This window comes from Daphnia carinata, chromosome 1 (genome assembly GCF_022539665.2).
Source record: "Daphnia carinata strain CSIRO-1 chromosome 1, CSIRO_AGI_Dcar_HiC_V3, whole genome shotgun sequence".
Lineage (NCBI taxonomy): Eukaryota > Metazoa > Arthropoda > Branchiopoda > Diplostraca > Daphniidae > Daphnia > Daphnia carinata.
This window is the reverse complement of record NC_081331.1, coordinates 6,276,880-6,292,804: the sequence shown is the minus strand read 5'-3', so window position 1 is coordinate 6,292,804 and position 15,925 is coordinate 6,276,880. Positions and strand designations below refer to the sequence as shown.

Here is a 15,925-nt window from a genome sequence, read left to right as displayed (position 1 = left end):
CAGCAGAGAATTTTCTATTGAAATCAATGACCAGTTAATTTTTATGTTGATTTGGCGAATTTCTGGAAATAGCCAAAGTCAAAGAAGAAACACAAACGACGTTGGGCGTCCCGCGCGCGCGCTGAGCCCCATCTTGTTTTTCACCGTTCTCTTGTCCCCAACATTCAATCTTTTTTCGCTGGTTTTAATATCAAAACGTTGTTGAAACGAACGTAAAGTTACATTAAACGAATCTCTGAATCGAGTAGATTATGGTAATGTCAATCACGGTTCGATTCGAGCAAGTATTGTTGTGTTTTTCTTTGAACGAAAAATAGTTATGCTCTTCAGTTTCAGAAGGACAGAAACGAGTTGAAACGTTTTTTGATCCTTTTCGTTTCCTCTATATAGGATATCTATTTACTAAAACACAGACATACATTGTTTTTGTGTAATAAGAATGTTGACATGCATATTCTGCATTTAACAAATTACATGAATTAATTTGCTAAGTCGACAATTTTTGCTTGCAGTTTTCGCTGAGGCGACAAACGATGACTCGGCGAGGGAAATGCCTCGATCCGATTTGAAACCGAAGCCACGTTTGGAGACTCATAACTTTGGCTTGTTTATTTTTATTTTTTATCGTTATGTTTCATATTTAGCTCGTCTGGCATATTGTTTCATCTAAATGATTTTTTCAATAACTTAGAAATGCAAGGTTTTTGGGAATAAAACCTAGATATTCTTATTATACGAGAGTCAACGAATCTAGAGGGCGAAACCGAGTTGAGAATGGATTGCAATATAATGGCGGCCGACAACGCTCGCCCTTTTTCCGACTTTTATCATCTCAGCATTTTTGTTCGTTTTAGAGTCGTTCTCAGTAGTTTTTCACCCGAAAAATGTTGCAATCGAATCGTCGAAAAGCGAGGTATAGGAACCATTCGTCGTTCTGCCATAACGGCTGTGTTTTACCTACGAAATTTGATCACAACGCAAAAGAGGCTTTCGGGCGTTGGCATCGGTTGAGACAATGACTTCCGCGCGAGAACTATAACTGACGAAATTGGATTCGTTTGTAACAGTCCCGGCTGTATGAAACCGACATGACTACTCTATGGAAAATGCTGTTTTTTCTCCTGAAGAAATACTACTTAATTACATGCGAAAAAATTCAACGTGTTAAAGTCTGGAATCGCACGTCACTGCAATCGAGACTTGGTGATAGATTCCCGTAAAATTTTTGAAGCTCAGTTATTTTAATCCAATAATTAAAACTCTTTCGATATTCATTTTACTAGAATTTTTTTTTAGTTACGTCAGTTAAAAGTAGTCTAATTTTTTTAAATTGCATACTGCAACAGTAATTTAACGAAATGCGGAAGTGAGAAATAAAAAATCAAGCACAAATTTACAATATTGGCTAATATAGAAAAGAACAAAGTCGAGATCACTTCTCATTAATAAATGAATAATGACAATGCAGCCTATTACATGGAATTGCCAGTTTCATATTACCGACTACGAAAGCTATATTTGAAATAGTGCTTCATACAAACACTGTCCAAAGGTAAATGGTAAGCGTTGCAATGTCGAAGTGATAACAGAAAATCGTTGAGTGAGGCAAGAGTGCAACGGCTTCTACCCGTATGACTTGCTTATGGGAAATTGACTAGGCGTAACACAAATCAAAGAAAAACTTGCGTAAAAATGTTTAGGATTTTATTACTTCTAAGGAATAATTCTTCAATAAATCCATCTATCGAATGGTTTTTGAACTGCGGTGGCTTAACAGGTTTTCCAGTTGAGTCGTTCTTGTTTGAATAATCAATTACCCAAAATATAAAAAAAACATTTCAACCATGCAGTGAAAGACAAGTTCAGAAAAAAAGATTTATTATAAAGCAAGCGACCAGCAACTAGTGTCAATGGAATTTTTAGAAGTATTGACATCTTAATGAAGTGACTTTTATTGGACGGAAGACTAGAAGCGCAAATTGCCCTATCACTTCTTTGAAAGTAGATTCAAGATTAACTTAGCAAGATCACAAGAATTCAACTAACATTTCTTTCATTTCTTTTTTTTTGGTTCAGTACTGGAGCACTACAGAAAATTACAATTTCCTATTCCGCGTTCCGTGCTTACATATAGTATCTCGAAAATAGTTTAGGGTGATACAACGGCAACAGAAAATTTCAAGGGCGTTTATATTTAATTTTTACTTATTCAAGTGTGGTATGCATGAATGAAATAAAAGGGGGGGGTAGATTTTGCGGTAGTGAAAGATTTTACGCGTTTATCAGTTCGATTCAACGAATGCAAAAATATGTTTCATCCATTGAGTAAAAAATTTCCCCAGCAGATGGCGAGAGTTACGATAATGATTGGTTGCCTCCGAGGCGCATGGTTTCTCGTCATTTTCTGCGTGTTATAGTAGTATCAGTCATTCGTCACGTATTTCGCCCACTAGAGAAAAGTTGGTGACGTCAAGAATGCCGTTTGTACCTGGTGGCATAGGATTTTCCCCGAAAAAACTCTTTTTTTGATAGCACGAACTTCGGTTTTGTCCTATTCTTGACCTCTCCAATTATGGTAAAACTACAATCTGGTTTCAAATGAACATAAAAGTCCTTCTGAAAGGTTAATCGAAAACTGAAACTGGTATTAGAAGAAAGTAGATTAGACCTCGCAACGACGTTTATTACCTCAACCGCCCATAGTTTCACGGATGTCTTTATGGATGAAATTCGACAAAAGCCATGTGGTTGTGTGTTAAGGACTATAGATGGCTTTCCAACTAGACGTATGACGGGAAAAAGCTGACTTTACCCACGCTTTCCGTATTTCCTGGAAGAAATAATCAAGGAAGCTCCAAAGAATGGATTTGTTAAAAGAAAGTGTAATTAAAATGAGAAGTGTCTATTTCTAGCCCGCGATTGAATCCATATTTACACACATCACGCCTTTTTTTCTGTTTTCTTTTACAGTTTTTTAAAAACCATTTTGAATCCCTTTATTTACAAATAGTGGAAATGTGATTTTAAAAATCTTCTGGTTACGGATATTATGTCAGAACCAGCACAACGTCGGAGTTCCGTATGATCTTGTACAGTAGTTATTTTGGTTTTATTTATTTTTTGTGAGTTAAATTTAGGAGAAGGTTGTCGGATTTCTTCTAGCCTGCGGCTGAGCCCACTCACGGCCTAAATCGTTTTCTTTTCTCGGTTCCGCTTACTATTTTAAAAAGAAAACCGCTTCTTGTATACGATTGGAAGTAGGCCACATCGCACAGGTAACATCGCGTATCCAAATATGACTAGTGCACGACGTAATTCCTCGCCTCTGGCGTCCGCGTCAATCTAGCACTTTTACTATAATGAACGCTTGAAACGTCATGCGAAATGCTAGATAGAAAATGTTTATTAAACGCATAGAATACTTTTACATCTAGCATAAAGGGTATGTTTTCACTAGCTAACCGGCTCTATCGTTCTTTTTTGTTTCCCTTTTTAGTCTCCACATCATTAGAAAAACAAAAATTGAACGAAATAACATACGCTTGTCTACCTAGACCAGGGGAACAATGTACGTGTGGGCCCTGTTGTAGCCTGAAGGAAAAAAATAAAAATTACCCTAGGAGAGTCCGGCTGTCTGTCCCCTTGAAGAGGGAGAGAGTGAGAAGGAAGCGGAATTTGACCTTTTTCGTAACATTTCCTTTCTCTTTTTCTTTCCATTTTCAGGTCTTTCGATTCCGGTTGTTTATTTTTATTTATTTTTTTTTGTTTTTAATGTTGTTTTAATCTAATGCGGGCCGTTATAGTTACATAAAAGAAATTCAAAACAGTGTGTCACTAACGAAAGTTATCTCATAGTTTGTTTAAGATAAAGCAGTATTTTAGGGCGTAATAATTGAAATGGAGTCACAAAATTGTCTCCCTGGAAATCTTCGCTAAACAAGAACAATCCGGAGCCGCTTCTGTTATGAATCTCGGAAAACCAGAATGGCTCCATAGACTCCAGGGGTTAAAATAAAACCAGGCAAGTATTTTTACATTTGATTTTACGCTAAGCAACCCAAGCTAGAAAATATTGACCCAGCTCCATATGCAAATGTTTTTTATAACATTTTTCCTTATAGAAAATATCCGCTGGCGCTGAAGCTTCGGATCAAAAGGTGCATATCGAGTAGAGAAATGTTATCTTAACAGCTTAAAGGTAGTATACTAAATAGTTTTCGTATTATAATGCCTAAAATTAAGATTGGACCGTCTCTCACATATTGCTCAGATATCACTAGTGCGAAAAATCGTAAAAGTTTCACTTTAACAGTCGTTGAACTATTTCCTGTGGGTCTTTGGCGGTGCATACGCCAACTCACTTCCAGTTTGATATTCCAGGTTGAAACGTGCTTTGTTTTGTTGAAAACGTTATTTAGCAATAGAATACATTAAAGTTACAGCTTTATTCTATAGGGTTAAAAGACTAAAAAGAAGAACTGAGCAGACTGGAAGTGTCGAATGAAAACGGTGACTGCCGCATGGTGATCAATAAAACATTGGGCCGTTCGTCGTTATGTTTTCCTTCATCCATCATGGCGCCCATTCCTATATCTTCTATTCGTGAAGAAGTTTCCTGCAGCCCATGTCGTTACGGTCGTTGCCTAAAAGATATCCAGTAAAAGAAAAGAAAGCGAAATAAGCAAAAGCATATAAAAGGCGAAAACCAAGAAACAACACATCAGAAGAACCTTAATAAAAACATGGCAAGACGAAATAAAACGGGCAATAACGTCCAGTCGCATACAGCAGTGTCCCACTCGCCCAATATAATTTCGTATGTGCAACTAAAACTTTCAAATGTCTTTTTGACGTGCATGATGGAAAAAGCTGTAGCCAAGGGCCGTCATTCATGAACCATTCAATAGCACTATAATAATAATTCACTTGTGTCATCTGTCGAAGCGAAAATCCTCGCACACTGTGGTGAACATAGTACTACATGCAGTTGCCTTTCCACATCTATTTATCTCACTGACGTTCTTCAGTTGAACACTTTTTATAATGCGACATAAAACAATAATAATAATGCCTCTTTTTGTTTATTGTTCTTGCTTTCAAATACCATCTCAAGAGGTTCCCAAGGTTTGCCACCGTCAGTTACGTGAAAAAGAAACAAGATCTTTTCTGTTGAATGTTTATGGTAAGAAAGGTGGTAATATGCTTCTGTGGCATTATGCCCAACAATCAATATTCTGTGCTCCACTTGGACCGACTGAAAGATCCGTAAAGCAGCTGACAAAAGGCTTCTCAGAAAACTCCAAAGCACACTCTAAGGATTCAGTAAAAAGCTGTTTTTACGTATAAATTTCGAAATCTATTGGGATCAATAATTGGGTTCATGAATTGACCATTTGGATATTAGAAAGGGTGGTGGATCAATGGATCATAACTAACCCTAATTCCGTGACGTGTTGTGATCAACACTAGATTAACAGGTTCCCTTCCCAGACTCACCTAAAAACCAAAAACAATGGTCAGGTATATCTATGGCTATGTTGTCACAATAAGACTAGTTCTATTCTAACAAAACCTGTTCAGGCAGAATCTATGCATTTTTTTTCTTTCTTTTTTTGTTTACTCTTTGGTTGCTGTGGGTTATTTTAGCTGATATAAGAAGTTTACTGACGACTGAAGTTTGCAGAGAGCACTATGTGGATGTACACAGTTCTTATCTAAGAGGTGAGACGGCGCTCTCTGTATACAGTGGTTGCGGTGAATCGAATAGGGAACTCCATACACAAGAAACGATAAGGGCAGGCCGAAGAAGAAAAAAACACCTTCATAGAATAGTGTAAAGAGAAAGACATGGAGGGGGAGATAGGAGGAGGAGGGTGGGGATTGGGGACATGCTGAAAAGCCGGGTATGTCTGTGTTGTTTGGAAGCGAGTGCGCCCAGTTGAGCGTTGCAGCGACCGCCAAGCGGTTGGCAGTCTTCGTCGTCTTGGAAATTCTTGCAAGTGCTGCAGATAATATTTCTACCTCCATTTGTTTTTAAAAACGTTGTCTTGTGGTATTGCCTCGACTAGGCTTACAAGCTGGCGCCGAAGTTTCTTCAGTTTTACGTGTTTACAGCATTTTTTGATAGCTTTAACTTTTAAGAATATCTACAAATGGCAGATTCTAGTGCCGACCGATTAGCCGTCATTCACCGACATCTTACAAAGAATTCCGGTACAAACTTATATAAATATTTTCATTGTTTTCTCTCGGCTGAGACAAGACATTGATATTCGATTTTTGTGAATCATTGTGTGTAATTTCATTCAATCTGGCACCGGTTTCGTCTCCCTTTTATGTAACCAAGTGCAGACGAAACCCGTTTTTGACATTTACAGGAATCAAGGACTACCAACCTTTTATTTGTAATTTTTAATTTGACTTCGTTTAATCGTGTCTCCCGTTTTACCTTTATTTAATGGCATATGGAATTAATATTAATTGGTAGTTTCAAAATGTATGAGTTACAGATGACAAGGGGACACCAAAAGTACCAAGTTCAATACCCAAAAAACGGCAAGAATTACTGCGATGGAATGGATGGGGTTACGAAGATTCTGGTTTCGTTTTGAACAATCTCGGCACAGGGCAACATCCAAAATATGTCTTTACCTTCAGCGGCAGCCGCTATGAAATCGCCAGCGTAGATCTCCCACACTTTTATGACTGGGCCTATGCTACAATTGGTATTCAACCCGAAAAAAAGAAGGATCCCCAGGGTGAACCAAGCTACCCAGAACCCATTTTGAATGAAGGTATTTTCCATAGCCTTTCTAGCCTGTTTACATTTTTTAAAGGTCTCTTGCTAACAGGTTTTGTCAATGGATTGAAGAACAGCAGTATATCATACTCTTTTGAGGGAATGGATAGGCTTTTCCGTGCCCATGGCCACACACTTCATGACATTGCCCATTTGAGAGCAGGACAATTTCTAAGAATACCAGATATTGTTGCATGGCCAGGTAAACGTTCAAAGACAATAAATAGTGGGTCATACAATTCAAAGTACTAATGTGTAAGTATATATTCTGCTTAGAGTGTCACTCTCATGTGGAAGAGTTAGTAGCCCTGGCCTCTAAATACAACGTCGCTGTTGTACCCATCGGAGGTGGAACGAACGTAACCGGAGCAGTAGACTGTAAACGCGAGGAACAACGAATGATAGTCTCATTAGATACTTCACAGATGGTAACTCCATTCCTTACACCATCTGTCGGATGTTTTCATTTCCTTTTGTCGTGTTTTAAATTTTTTTTGGTAGAATCAAATTTTGTGGATTGACGATGGCAACTTGGTTGCTCATGTCGAGTCGGGTATTATTGGAAAAGATCTCGAAGATCGATTACAGAAACGAGGATATACGACAGGCCATGAACCGGATTCATATGAATTTTCGAGGTATTTGGTTCTATCACTAAAACAACCGCAGCTTACGTATTAATGCGCACTTTTCTTTATTTTTTACTCGGTGAATAGCCTTGGAGGATGGGTAGCCACACGAGCCTCCGGCATGAAGAAAAACCGCTACGGCAACATTGAAGACCTGGTAGTGGCCCTGCGTGCCGTGACGCCCAGCGGCGAATGGCGAAGCAGCGGAACTTATCCCCGCGTTTCAACGGGACCCGATATGAACCATGTGATGATCGGTTCTGAAGGTACTTCATCTAAGCCAGGCAAACTATCTATCATGCACGTAAACACGATTTATAATTTCCAGGGACTTTGGGAGTAATCACAGAAGTGACAATAAAAATACGACCCATTCCGCCATTACGAAAATATGCTTCGTTTGTCTTTCCGGATTTTGAGTGTGGCGTCAAATTTATGAGACAAGTTGCCCGTGACGTGAGCTTCATTTTTTAAGTATCTGAATAATTTTGGGACATGCCTATAAAATGTTATTTTCATGTAGCGCTGTCAACCGGCTTCCCTGCGTCTCATGGACAACCAGCAGTTCCAGTTTGGCCAAGCTTTGCGCCCGTCGAAGGGTCCTTTTGGGCTCATAGTCGATGGTCTAAAGAATTTCTATCTGACTCGCTTGAAAGGATTGGACATTAACAAAATTTGCGTCGCCACTATTGTAATGGAAGGGACAATCAAAGAGGTGGCCGTTCAAGAAGAAAAGCTCAATACTATAGGCCTCGAGTTTCAAGGAATCCCTGCTGGAGAGCACAATGGAAAACGAGGCTACCAACTGACTTTCGCCATAGCCTACATTAGAGTAATATATGTTTTCTTTCGTATATGAAGTACTTGAAACATAAATTGGTTACGTCCATTACCAGGACATTGGGCTGGATTATGGTGTTGTTGCAGAGTCGTTCGAGACGTCGGTACCGTGGGATAGAGTCGTTAACGTAGTTAACAATACCAAAAGCCGTTTGGAGAAGGAATGCGCTGGTACTATTATTATCTCTCATAAAGTTCACCAAATTAATGCCGAAAACTCGGTTTAACACATTTTTTTATTATTAGATCGCAAATTTTCGCATTCTTTTATTTCGGCGCGAGTCACTCAGGTATACGATGCTGGTGCCTGCATTTATTTCTACTTTGGCTTCAACTATGGAACGATGAGCATGCTACAGGCGGTAGAGGTGTACGAAGAACTAGAAATAATTGCTCGCAATGAAATCATGGCATCTGGAGGCTCCTTGTCACATCACCATGGCGTAGGCAAAATCCGTAAGAAGTGGCTACCTTCCATTTTGACTTCCAATGCCATCAATGTGCTTCATTCCATAAAAAATACCGTTGATCCCCAAAATATTATGGCAGCTGGTAATTTGGTTTTTGACTAAAATCTTTATCTTTATTTTCGTGACCCGTTCCGCACGTTGCGGCTTTTTGCATTCATTACAAATTTCCCATATACTCTAAATAAACCCTCTTCATGCAATTCATTTCAAGTAATCTGCCAAACATTTATTTCGTTATTTTCATCTTCTCTCCTAAGACGAACGGTACCTTTTTCTGATCCTTCGAAATGATGCATGTCGCCCGTTTTTAAATAAAGGAAATGATTAAAACCACCTCATGGTTCTGAAAATCTTATTAAAGTTTTTAAATGAGAAATTTATATTGCTACAATTTGTATGGCATTTGGCAAAATTGGACAAATGTACAAAGGTTAGATTTTCTTGCACTGTGACGGGCTGATTTCCATAAACGATAGATAAGTTGTCCAGACAAAACTTGCCAAACCAACAAATACAACTCGGTTTCTTTCCGGTACCAATGCAAAGTTTAAAGTTTGCACAATAGGCCAAAACTTGACTCCCATCTTGAATGGTTGTGAAACAAAATCGATTAAAGTACCTACAAATAATTTATCACCATTACCTTCCATGTTGGTAGAAATTTATTCTGTACTTCTTGCCAAGCCTCTTTGGAGCTTTTGCCTTCTAGTATGTTCATTCCAAAATAAAAAGTGACAATGCTAAATGGGCCATAAGTAAATTGCTCAAGTAGTGCTTTGAATGCTGCAACTTGCAGACTTGATCCAGGGATAAGTCTGCTTGATATTTTAACCCAAGTAAACACTGTGGGTGCAACCCACAAAGTACCAAATAAAGAGAACCTAGCAAGTCTTGATGTATCAGTAGATGTTCTGTAAACACAAACAAAATGTAATGAACATTGTCTATACCCAATATTTTATAAATGTTAAGTATTAGATATGGAGCTTTTTCCTTCAACTATTTTATACGAGACAACAAGCATAGTTACTATAAAACCAGTTGCGTACGTTCTATCTTTTTGGATTCCATTAGTAGCTGCTTGGCGAAATAAATCTGAACTGGGCCACAGTACAGCATATACAACCATGCCTCTCGAAATAGGATACTTTGTGAAAAGCATGGTCAGATTCCGCGACATCTTAATTCACATTCTGCCGAAATTTTCCTCTAGAAATGAAACTGGCAGCCTGGATAATGGAATTTACCCTGGCTGCTACTTTGTGCTGATTGTGGATATTTACACACAATCACAGTTAGCTGTTGTTTACATGAACACAGTGGGTTACGCAACCCGTGCTTTTCTAGATAAAGTGGGTATCTTGCGTTGGTTGCGTAGCCGATGACACACAAAATGTTATTACATTATTTTGTGAACGCAGGTTTGACAAGAAAATAAAATTATATTTAGCAAAATATTATGTTAAGTGTTATCAAAGCTGATTCGATTTCAAAACTTCTTACGAATATGGGTCAAGCCACTCATGCGATACGATTTCGTCTTATATGATAAATATAGAAGAAACACTGGCTACAGAACGCTGCTTGTATTGTTCACTTCTAACATTCGCCGAGACACTAGCAAAAATGCTTTCAAGATGTACTGGTATGGTCAAAGCAGAGTCATATGGTAGCCACAAGGATTGGTTCCAGTACCGACAAGTAGACAAGAAAGAACCGATTATGTCATAAAACGGAAAACTGAAAACTTAAAAGTAAAGAGCGAATCAGTAATCACGGAAGAGGGAATGAGAGGGAACAGCAACAGCAGAAGCAGAACCTCTCGTAGAAGTGTAGAACACTGCTGATTAGGGATGGTGGGGATTAGAACGACGTGACAACATTGGGTCTTAAATGTCAAGTAGTGGGAGCAGATATTTTTCGTGATGGCGGACTTCATCAGAGGAGCGTTCGGCGTGAGCCGCTCGTCTTCTACGAAAGAAAAAGAAACAAGGTCCGAAAGGGAAAAAGAAAAATTGCACGCTTCTCCAAGCACAGGGAGTGACGACAATGTCGATTTGGGTGTCGAAGATTTCGATCCATTTACTTCATCACAAACGGAAGCGGACGACATTGATGGCTACAACAATGTTTCACTCGTCGCCCCTCCAGAGACCGAGTAAGTTATCAATATTTGTATTTTTATTCCATATGATTTTATGAGTTAAAGTGCCCTTAAGTCTGCTTTGTTGGTTTCTTTATTTACACAAAACTGTCATTTCTACAGTCGCAGGACTATTAATCTGTTTAATAATAATACCAGAAAGGCTGACTTATAACTTTCGTGTTGCAATTTACTAGCTTATTTTATTGTAATAACAGTTTTACAGCTTCGAGTAATGTGAACAAGTGATATTTACTAGATAATTGCTGTATATCGTAGCAGTTTACATAGTTGCAAAAATAAAATTTTTTTTGTTTCAGTTGGTATCATGGAAGATTGGATAGATTCGGCTCAGAAAGCCGACTTCGCGACTTTGGCAAGTTGGGCGCTTACTTAGTTCGCGAATCAGATCGAAAACCTGGTTCATACGTATTATCATACTTGGGTCGAACTGGCGTCAATCACTTTCGAGTGTCGGCAGTATGTGGCGACTTTTACATTGGAGGACGGCAATTTGATTCTCTTTTAGATCTAGTCGGTTATTATACAAACTTTGCCGATCTATTGAAAAAAGAAAGGCTAATACATCCTGTGGCTCCGCCAGAGCCTGTCAACGACAAAAAGAAAGTAGTAGCTATTCTTCCCTACACAAAAATGCCAGATACGGATGAATTGACGTAAGCATATATTCAGGTCGTCATATTACAATTAACCTGTTTTTTTAACTAAACATTTTCTTCTAGATTTCACAAGGGCGATATTTTCTTCGTTCATAACGACATGGGTGAGGGTTGGTTGTGGGTGACGGCACACCGGACTGGCGAGCAAGGATTGGTGTTTCAAGATCTCGTGGAAAACATTGACGAAACTATTGACCCCAACCAAGTTTTTAGCTGGTTTCACGACAACATCACCAAGGACGAAGCAGTTGATATGCTCGTCAAAGGTAGCCACCACATTCTTAGCTGAATTAACGTGAGGAGGAGATTTAAAAAAAAAACGTTGTTAAACTCCAGCCGGTCCTGGCAGCTTTCTTGTGCGGCCGAGCGACAATTCACCTGGCGATTACTCTCTCTTCTTCCATATCAACAACCAAATTCAGCGCTTCCGAATTGAGAAAAAAGGCGTTCGTTACTTGATGGGTGGTAGGACTTTTAACTGTCTTGATGCGGTTATTAGTCGCTACAAGTGTGAACAAATTGTTGAAGGTAAGAAATATTGAACTAGCATTTGTGTTTTGTTTTTGTCTTCATCAACTCTTCTCACATCGTTAGGTCACACGTTGGGTCTGCTCGTACCAAGTTCACGGTGTGTAACGGATGGAGGAGTCGCTAGTTCGGGTTTGCGCCTCGATCCAACGCGAGATGTTTCATCTTGCGCCGAAAAGATCTACGCCACCCTCCGTGAATGCCGTGAGCAAACGGGTGTTAAAAAGTCTATGAATGCTCGCATGCAGGGCTACTTGTATAAAAAGAGCGAAAAGAATAAGAAATGGAAAAGTCTTCATTTCGTGCTTCAGAGCGATAACGGTGAAGACCGACTGTACTTCTTCGATAACCCAAAACGCACGAAACCTCGTGGACTTATTGATCTTTCCTGTTCGTACCTTTACCAAGTATATGCCAATAAGTGTTGATGCTTCGAGCAAATGACGATAACTGGTATTTGTGCACATAGGTTCATGACTCATTGTTTGATCGAAGCTACTGCTTACAGCTAGTAGAGCGAGCTTTGCCTTGTCTTGCAACCGTGACCTACCTGGCAGCACCCAATGGCGAGTCGGTGGTTGAATGGATCGCCGCACTCAAGCCCCTTTGCGCTCCTCAAGTAGCTCGCAGTCCCAAGATTAATCGGCTTCGCGAACTCCGTTGCCTTCATCTGACAGTTTTAGAAGCCCATCGCCTGCCACAACGACTTGTTCCCAATCCATATTGCGTTATTGCGCTCAATCAGGTATGTCTTCTTTAGTTAACTGTTATACCAGTTTTCAGGTTTTTAATAGGTAAAATGTCGTTATCGTTACACGATTACTATAGGTGAAGGTAGCACGTACAAGATTCTTCAATGGACCTGACCCAGTCTGGGACCAAGAATTTTTGCTGGATGACATTCCACCGGACGTGCTAACCTTAACCCTAACCATAAACAACAAGGGAAAACGCTCGAAAGATTCCGAAGTAGCTGAATTGACGGTTGAATTTTCCAATCTAAGTAACGGTGATGAAGTGGAGGAATGGTAATGAAGTTCACTTAATATGCGTTTGTTTGATTAGTTTTTATTCCCTTAATTTTTTGTAGGTATAATCTCTCGGGAATGACGCCTGTGGGTGAATGGGGCACTATTCGCTTGCGCACGAGATATTTGCACGATCTGATTATGCCCGAAGAAGAATACTCTCCCCTTAAAGGTTTTTCTGTTTACTTCGTCTGTTTGCGAAAATCTGGCAATAATAGAGATAATTTTATTCACAGAATTATTGCTGGATCCTCATTTAGAGGCTGTCCGTGCGTTGGCAGACTTGTGTCATCTAGATCGCGTTCCACTGGCCACATCGTTGTTGCGGGTATTCAGGTGCGTTGCCCAATTTTATTTTTCTCGAATGCTATTAAATTTCTTTGCGTTTTGTTTCACAGACATGAACGCAAGGAAGCCGACTTACTTCAAACACTAAACGACGCCGAAATTGATAAGGAGGAAGAAACGTCAACGTTGTTTAGAGCTGCCTCGTTGACAACAACACTAATGGACCATTATATGAAATCGATTTGTACGCCTTTCCTGATGGCTGCCGTCAGCGAGACTATCCACAAGTTAATGGAAGCGAAGCAGTCTTGTGAAGTAAATTTCAACGAACTTATCTTTATATCGTCCTATCCTAACGGGAGATCAACATTTCCAGTTGAACCCTTCCAAAATGGATCCCGGTGGTGATGCCTGTGCAAACGCGGAATTCCTTTTGCAGATCTTGGACGAAATAACGGAGTCGATCCTCATGTCAGCTGAAGCCTGTCCTAAGTTCGTTACCGTCTTTAATTTTCGTTTTGCACTATTACAAATTTGTCGTCTTCCTTTTAGAACTATTAGATACATATGCAGTTGTCTCCAAAGGAAGGTGATGTCGCGCTGGCCTCAAGAGCGACTGGTTCGCACTAGGGTAGTCAGCGGTTTTATTTTCTTACGCCTCCTTTGCCCGGCCATTTTAAACCCTCGTAATTTTAACCTTATCGCGGAAACGCCTTCGCACAACGCGGCCCGCTCGCTCATTATGGTGGCCAAATGCCTTCAGAATCTCGCCAACCTTGTCGAATTTGGCGGTAAAGAGCCTTACATGGAAGTTGTCAATCCGTTCATTCTTAAGAACAAAGAACGGATGGTTTATTACTTGGATCAACTTTCGGTTCGTTTTTAAATTATTATGGCGTTTGCTGAAGTTTTTTGACGCACAAAAAAAAAAAAAAAAATAACATGTTTTGCTATTTTTCCGCCAATCGAAGAATGTCAAAGAAAAACCGGACGCTGATGACTCTGGCGTGCGAGGAGATCCAGCTAGAGATCTGGGTACATTGCACCACATTTGCGTGACTCATTTAAAAGATCTACAACTGATGGCCAAAGCAAAGGTATTATTCTGGCACAATTCCCGAACTATTACATGAACGAACACTAATGAATCTTTCTTTTTTTTTTTAGGTTACAATTAAAAAGTTGGTTACGGTTACTGAGATGCTCACCAAGCACAAGCAAAAGTATATGGAGATGATTCATTGATGATAGCCTTGTTTCTTTTGGAAATTGTTATGCTTGAATAATGGCCGGGGGGAAAACTTTGAATCGGGTCTGCAATCCAACTAGCTTATTTTCTTGCAAAGACGAATCGTCGCATTCTTCATTTCCTATTATCCAACGATGACGTTTCTAAGAAGACAGTGAAGTTTATAACGATTATACTAAGAAGAAAATTACTAGCAATAATCGCCGGAGAAAAATTTTGTATCAGTGTGATAAATCATGGCTTAGTAAGAGCAACTGGTTAATCCACTGAGAAGTGTTAAATATGCGTGCCATATTTCATTGTTCATCGGTTAATTTGAAAAAAAAAAATCATCCTTTGCTAGTCCGCTGCCATCTGAAAAAATAACACTTATTGCTACTGTGTCGCATAGAATCTGTTTTCTTTTGTGTTTCAGGAAGAATCGTATATGATGATCCTAGTATGAAGATTTAAAAAGTTTGAAATCTCATTTGATGATAGCAATCTCCTCTGTATCGTTCGAAGATATTCAAGCGTCGTAAACTTTGCAGTTTGTCAATAAACAGAAATTTTTTTAAATGTTTGTCTATCGGCGCAATATCTAAGATTTCCTTTTTGCTTTGAATGGCAGAGAGTTGCTAAGGGTAAACCAAACAAATGATACTGTGGGTTAAAACAAAACGAAAAGTTTTGCTCCTTATTTTGGTTAGACGTTCCTAACATACGTTTTGATAATAATCTGTTCAGTTTCGCCTGTATTAGTTTAATCTGGCGAACGCATAAGCAAACCTGCCGTAAAGCGATGAAAATTAATCGCGATCCAATAAGTGTCAGATTTTTTAGGAAAACGTCCCACGATAATTCCTATATGAAAGCACGTGTTTTACGTTTATTTTTAACTTTTTATATATTTTAACTTAACATTTCATCTAAAAATGTAGCCAATATTCGTAATTCTCCTTAAATGTTTGTGATTTGATGTTACTGCTTTGAGATTGGCATTCAGTAATGAAAATAATAGCGATCAATTTTCGATCGCGATCGCGGCAAGTCTACTTATAGCACTTTTTTTATTATTTTGAAAACGGCTGGCTTCAATTAGAAAACCAATCACTGAATCGAAATCAGCGTTCAATTTTGATTATGCCGTGTTTCGTCGAATTCCAAGTGATGTCGTTGGCCGATTTTGACAAAACCTTACTTCTTGCCTTTGCACTTTTTCATTTTTGACCAAATTTCAAGTTTGGTTTAAAATACATGATTTCGAATCAGAATTAAATGCTAATCACGAA

General features: G+C 39.1%; 4 protein-coding genes across 4 annotated transcripts in view; 2 read left to right on the top strand and 2 right to left on the bottom strand.

Moving 5' to 3' along the window:
* Positions 1-15,925, bottom strand: part of LOC130690820 (scavenger receptor class B member 1-like) — a 96,086-nt gene that overhangs the window by 19,198 nt on the left and 60,963 nt on the right. The window lies entirely within an intron of this gene.
* On the top strand, positions 5,931-9,068 carry LOC130690818 (alkyldihydroxyacetonephosphate synthase, peroxisomal-like). Its single transcript, XM_057513684.2, has 10 exons — positions 5,931-6,213; positions 6,510-6,794; positions 6,852-7,001; positions 7,076-7,227; positions 7,301-7,437; positions 7,516-7,694; positions 7,757-7,884; positions 7,952-8,260; positions 8,325-8,439; positions 8,515-9,068. Exons 1-10 carry the CDS (start codon positions 6,153-6,155, stop codon positions 8,838-8,840), a joined length of 1,842 nt encoding a protein of 613 aa, XP_057369667.1. The 5' UTR covers positions 5,931-6,152; the 3' UTR covers positions 8,841-9,068.
* LOC130690841 (mpv17-like protein) lies at positions 9,115-10,074 on the bottom strand. The gene is made up of 3 exons (XM_057513708.1): positions 9,788-10,074; positions 9,382-9,649; positions 9,115-9,322 (listed from the first exon to the last, which is right to left on the bottom strand). The coding sequence occupies exons 1-3, from the start codon at positions 9,916-9,918 to the stop codon at positions 9,170-9,172; spliced, it is 552 nt and encodes a 183-aa protein (XP_057369691.1). The 5' UTR covers positions 9,919-10,074; the 3' UTR covers positions 9,115-9,169.
* Positions 10,598-15,212, top strand: LOC130690814 (ras GTPase-activating protein 1-like). Its single transcript, XM_057513676.2, has 14 exons — positions 10,598-10,896; positions 11,202-11,558; positions 11,625-11,827; positions 11,898-12,089; positions 12,156-12,496; positions 12,559-12,834; positions 12,918-13,117; positions 13,180-13,289; positions 13,354-13,453; positions 13,516-13,720; positions 13,782-13,897; positions 13,958-14,279; positions 14,377-14,502; positions 14,573-15,212. Exons 1-14 carry the CDS (start codon positions 10,664-10,666, stop codon positions 14,648-14,650), a joined length of 2,859 nt encoding a protein of 952 aa, XP_057369659.1. The 5' UTR covers positions 10,598-10,663; the 3' UTR covers positions 14,651-15,212.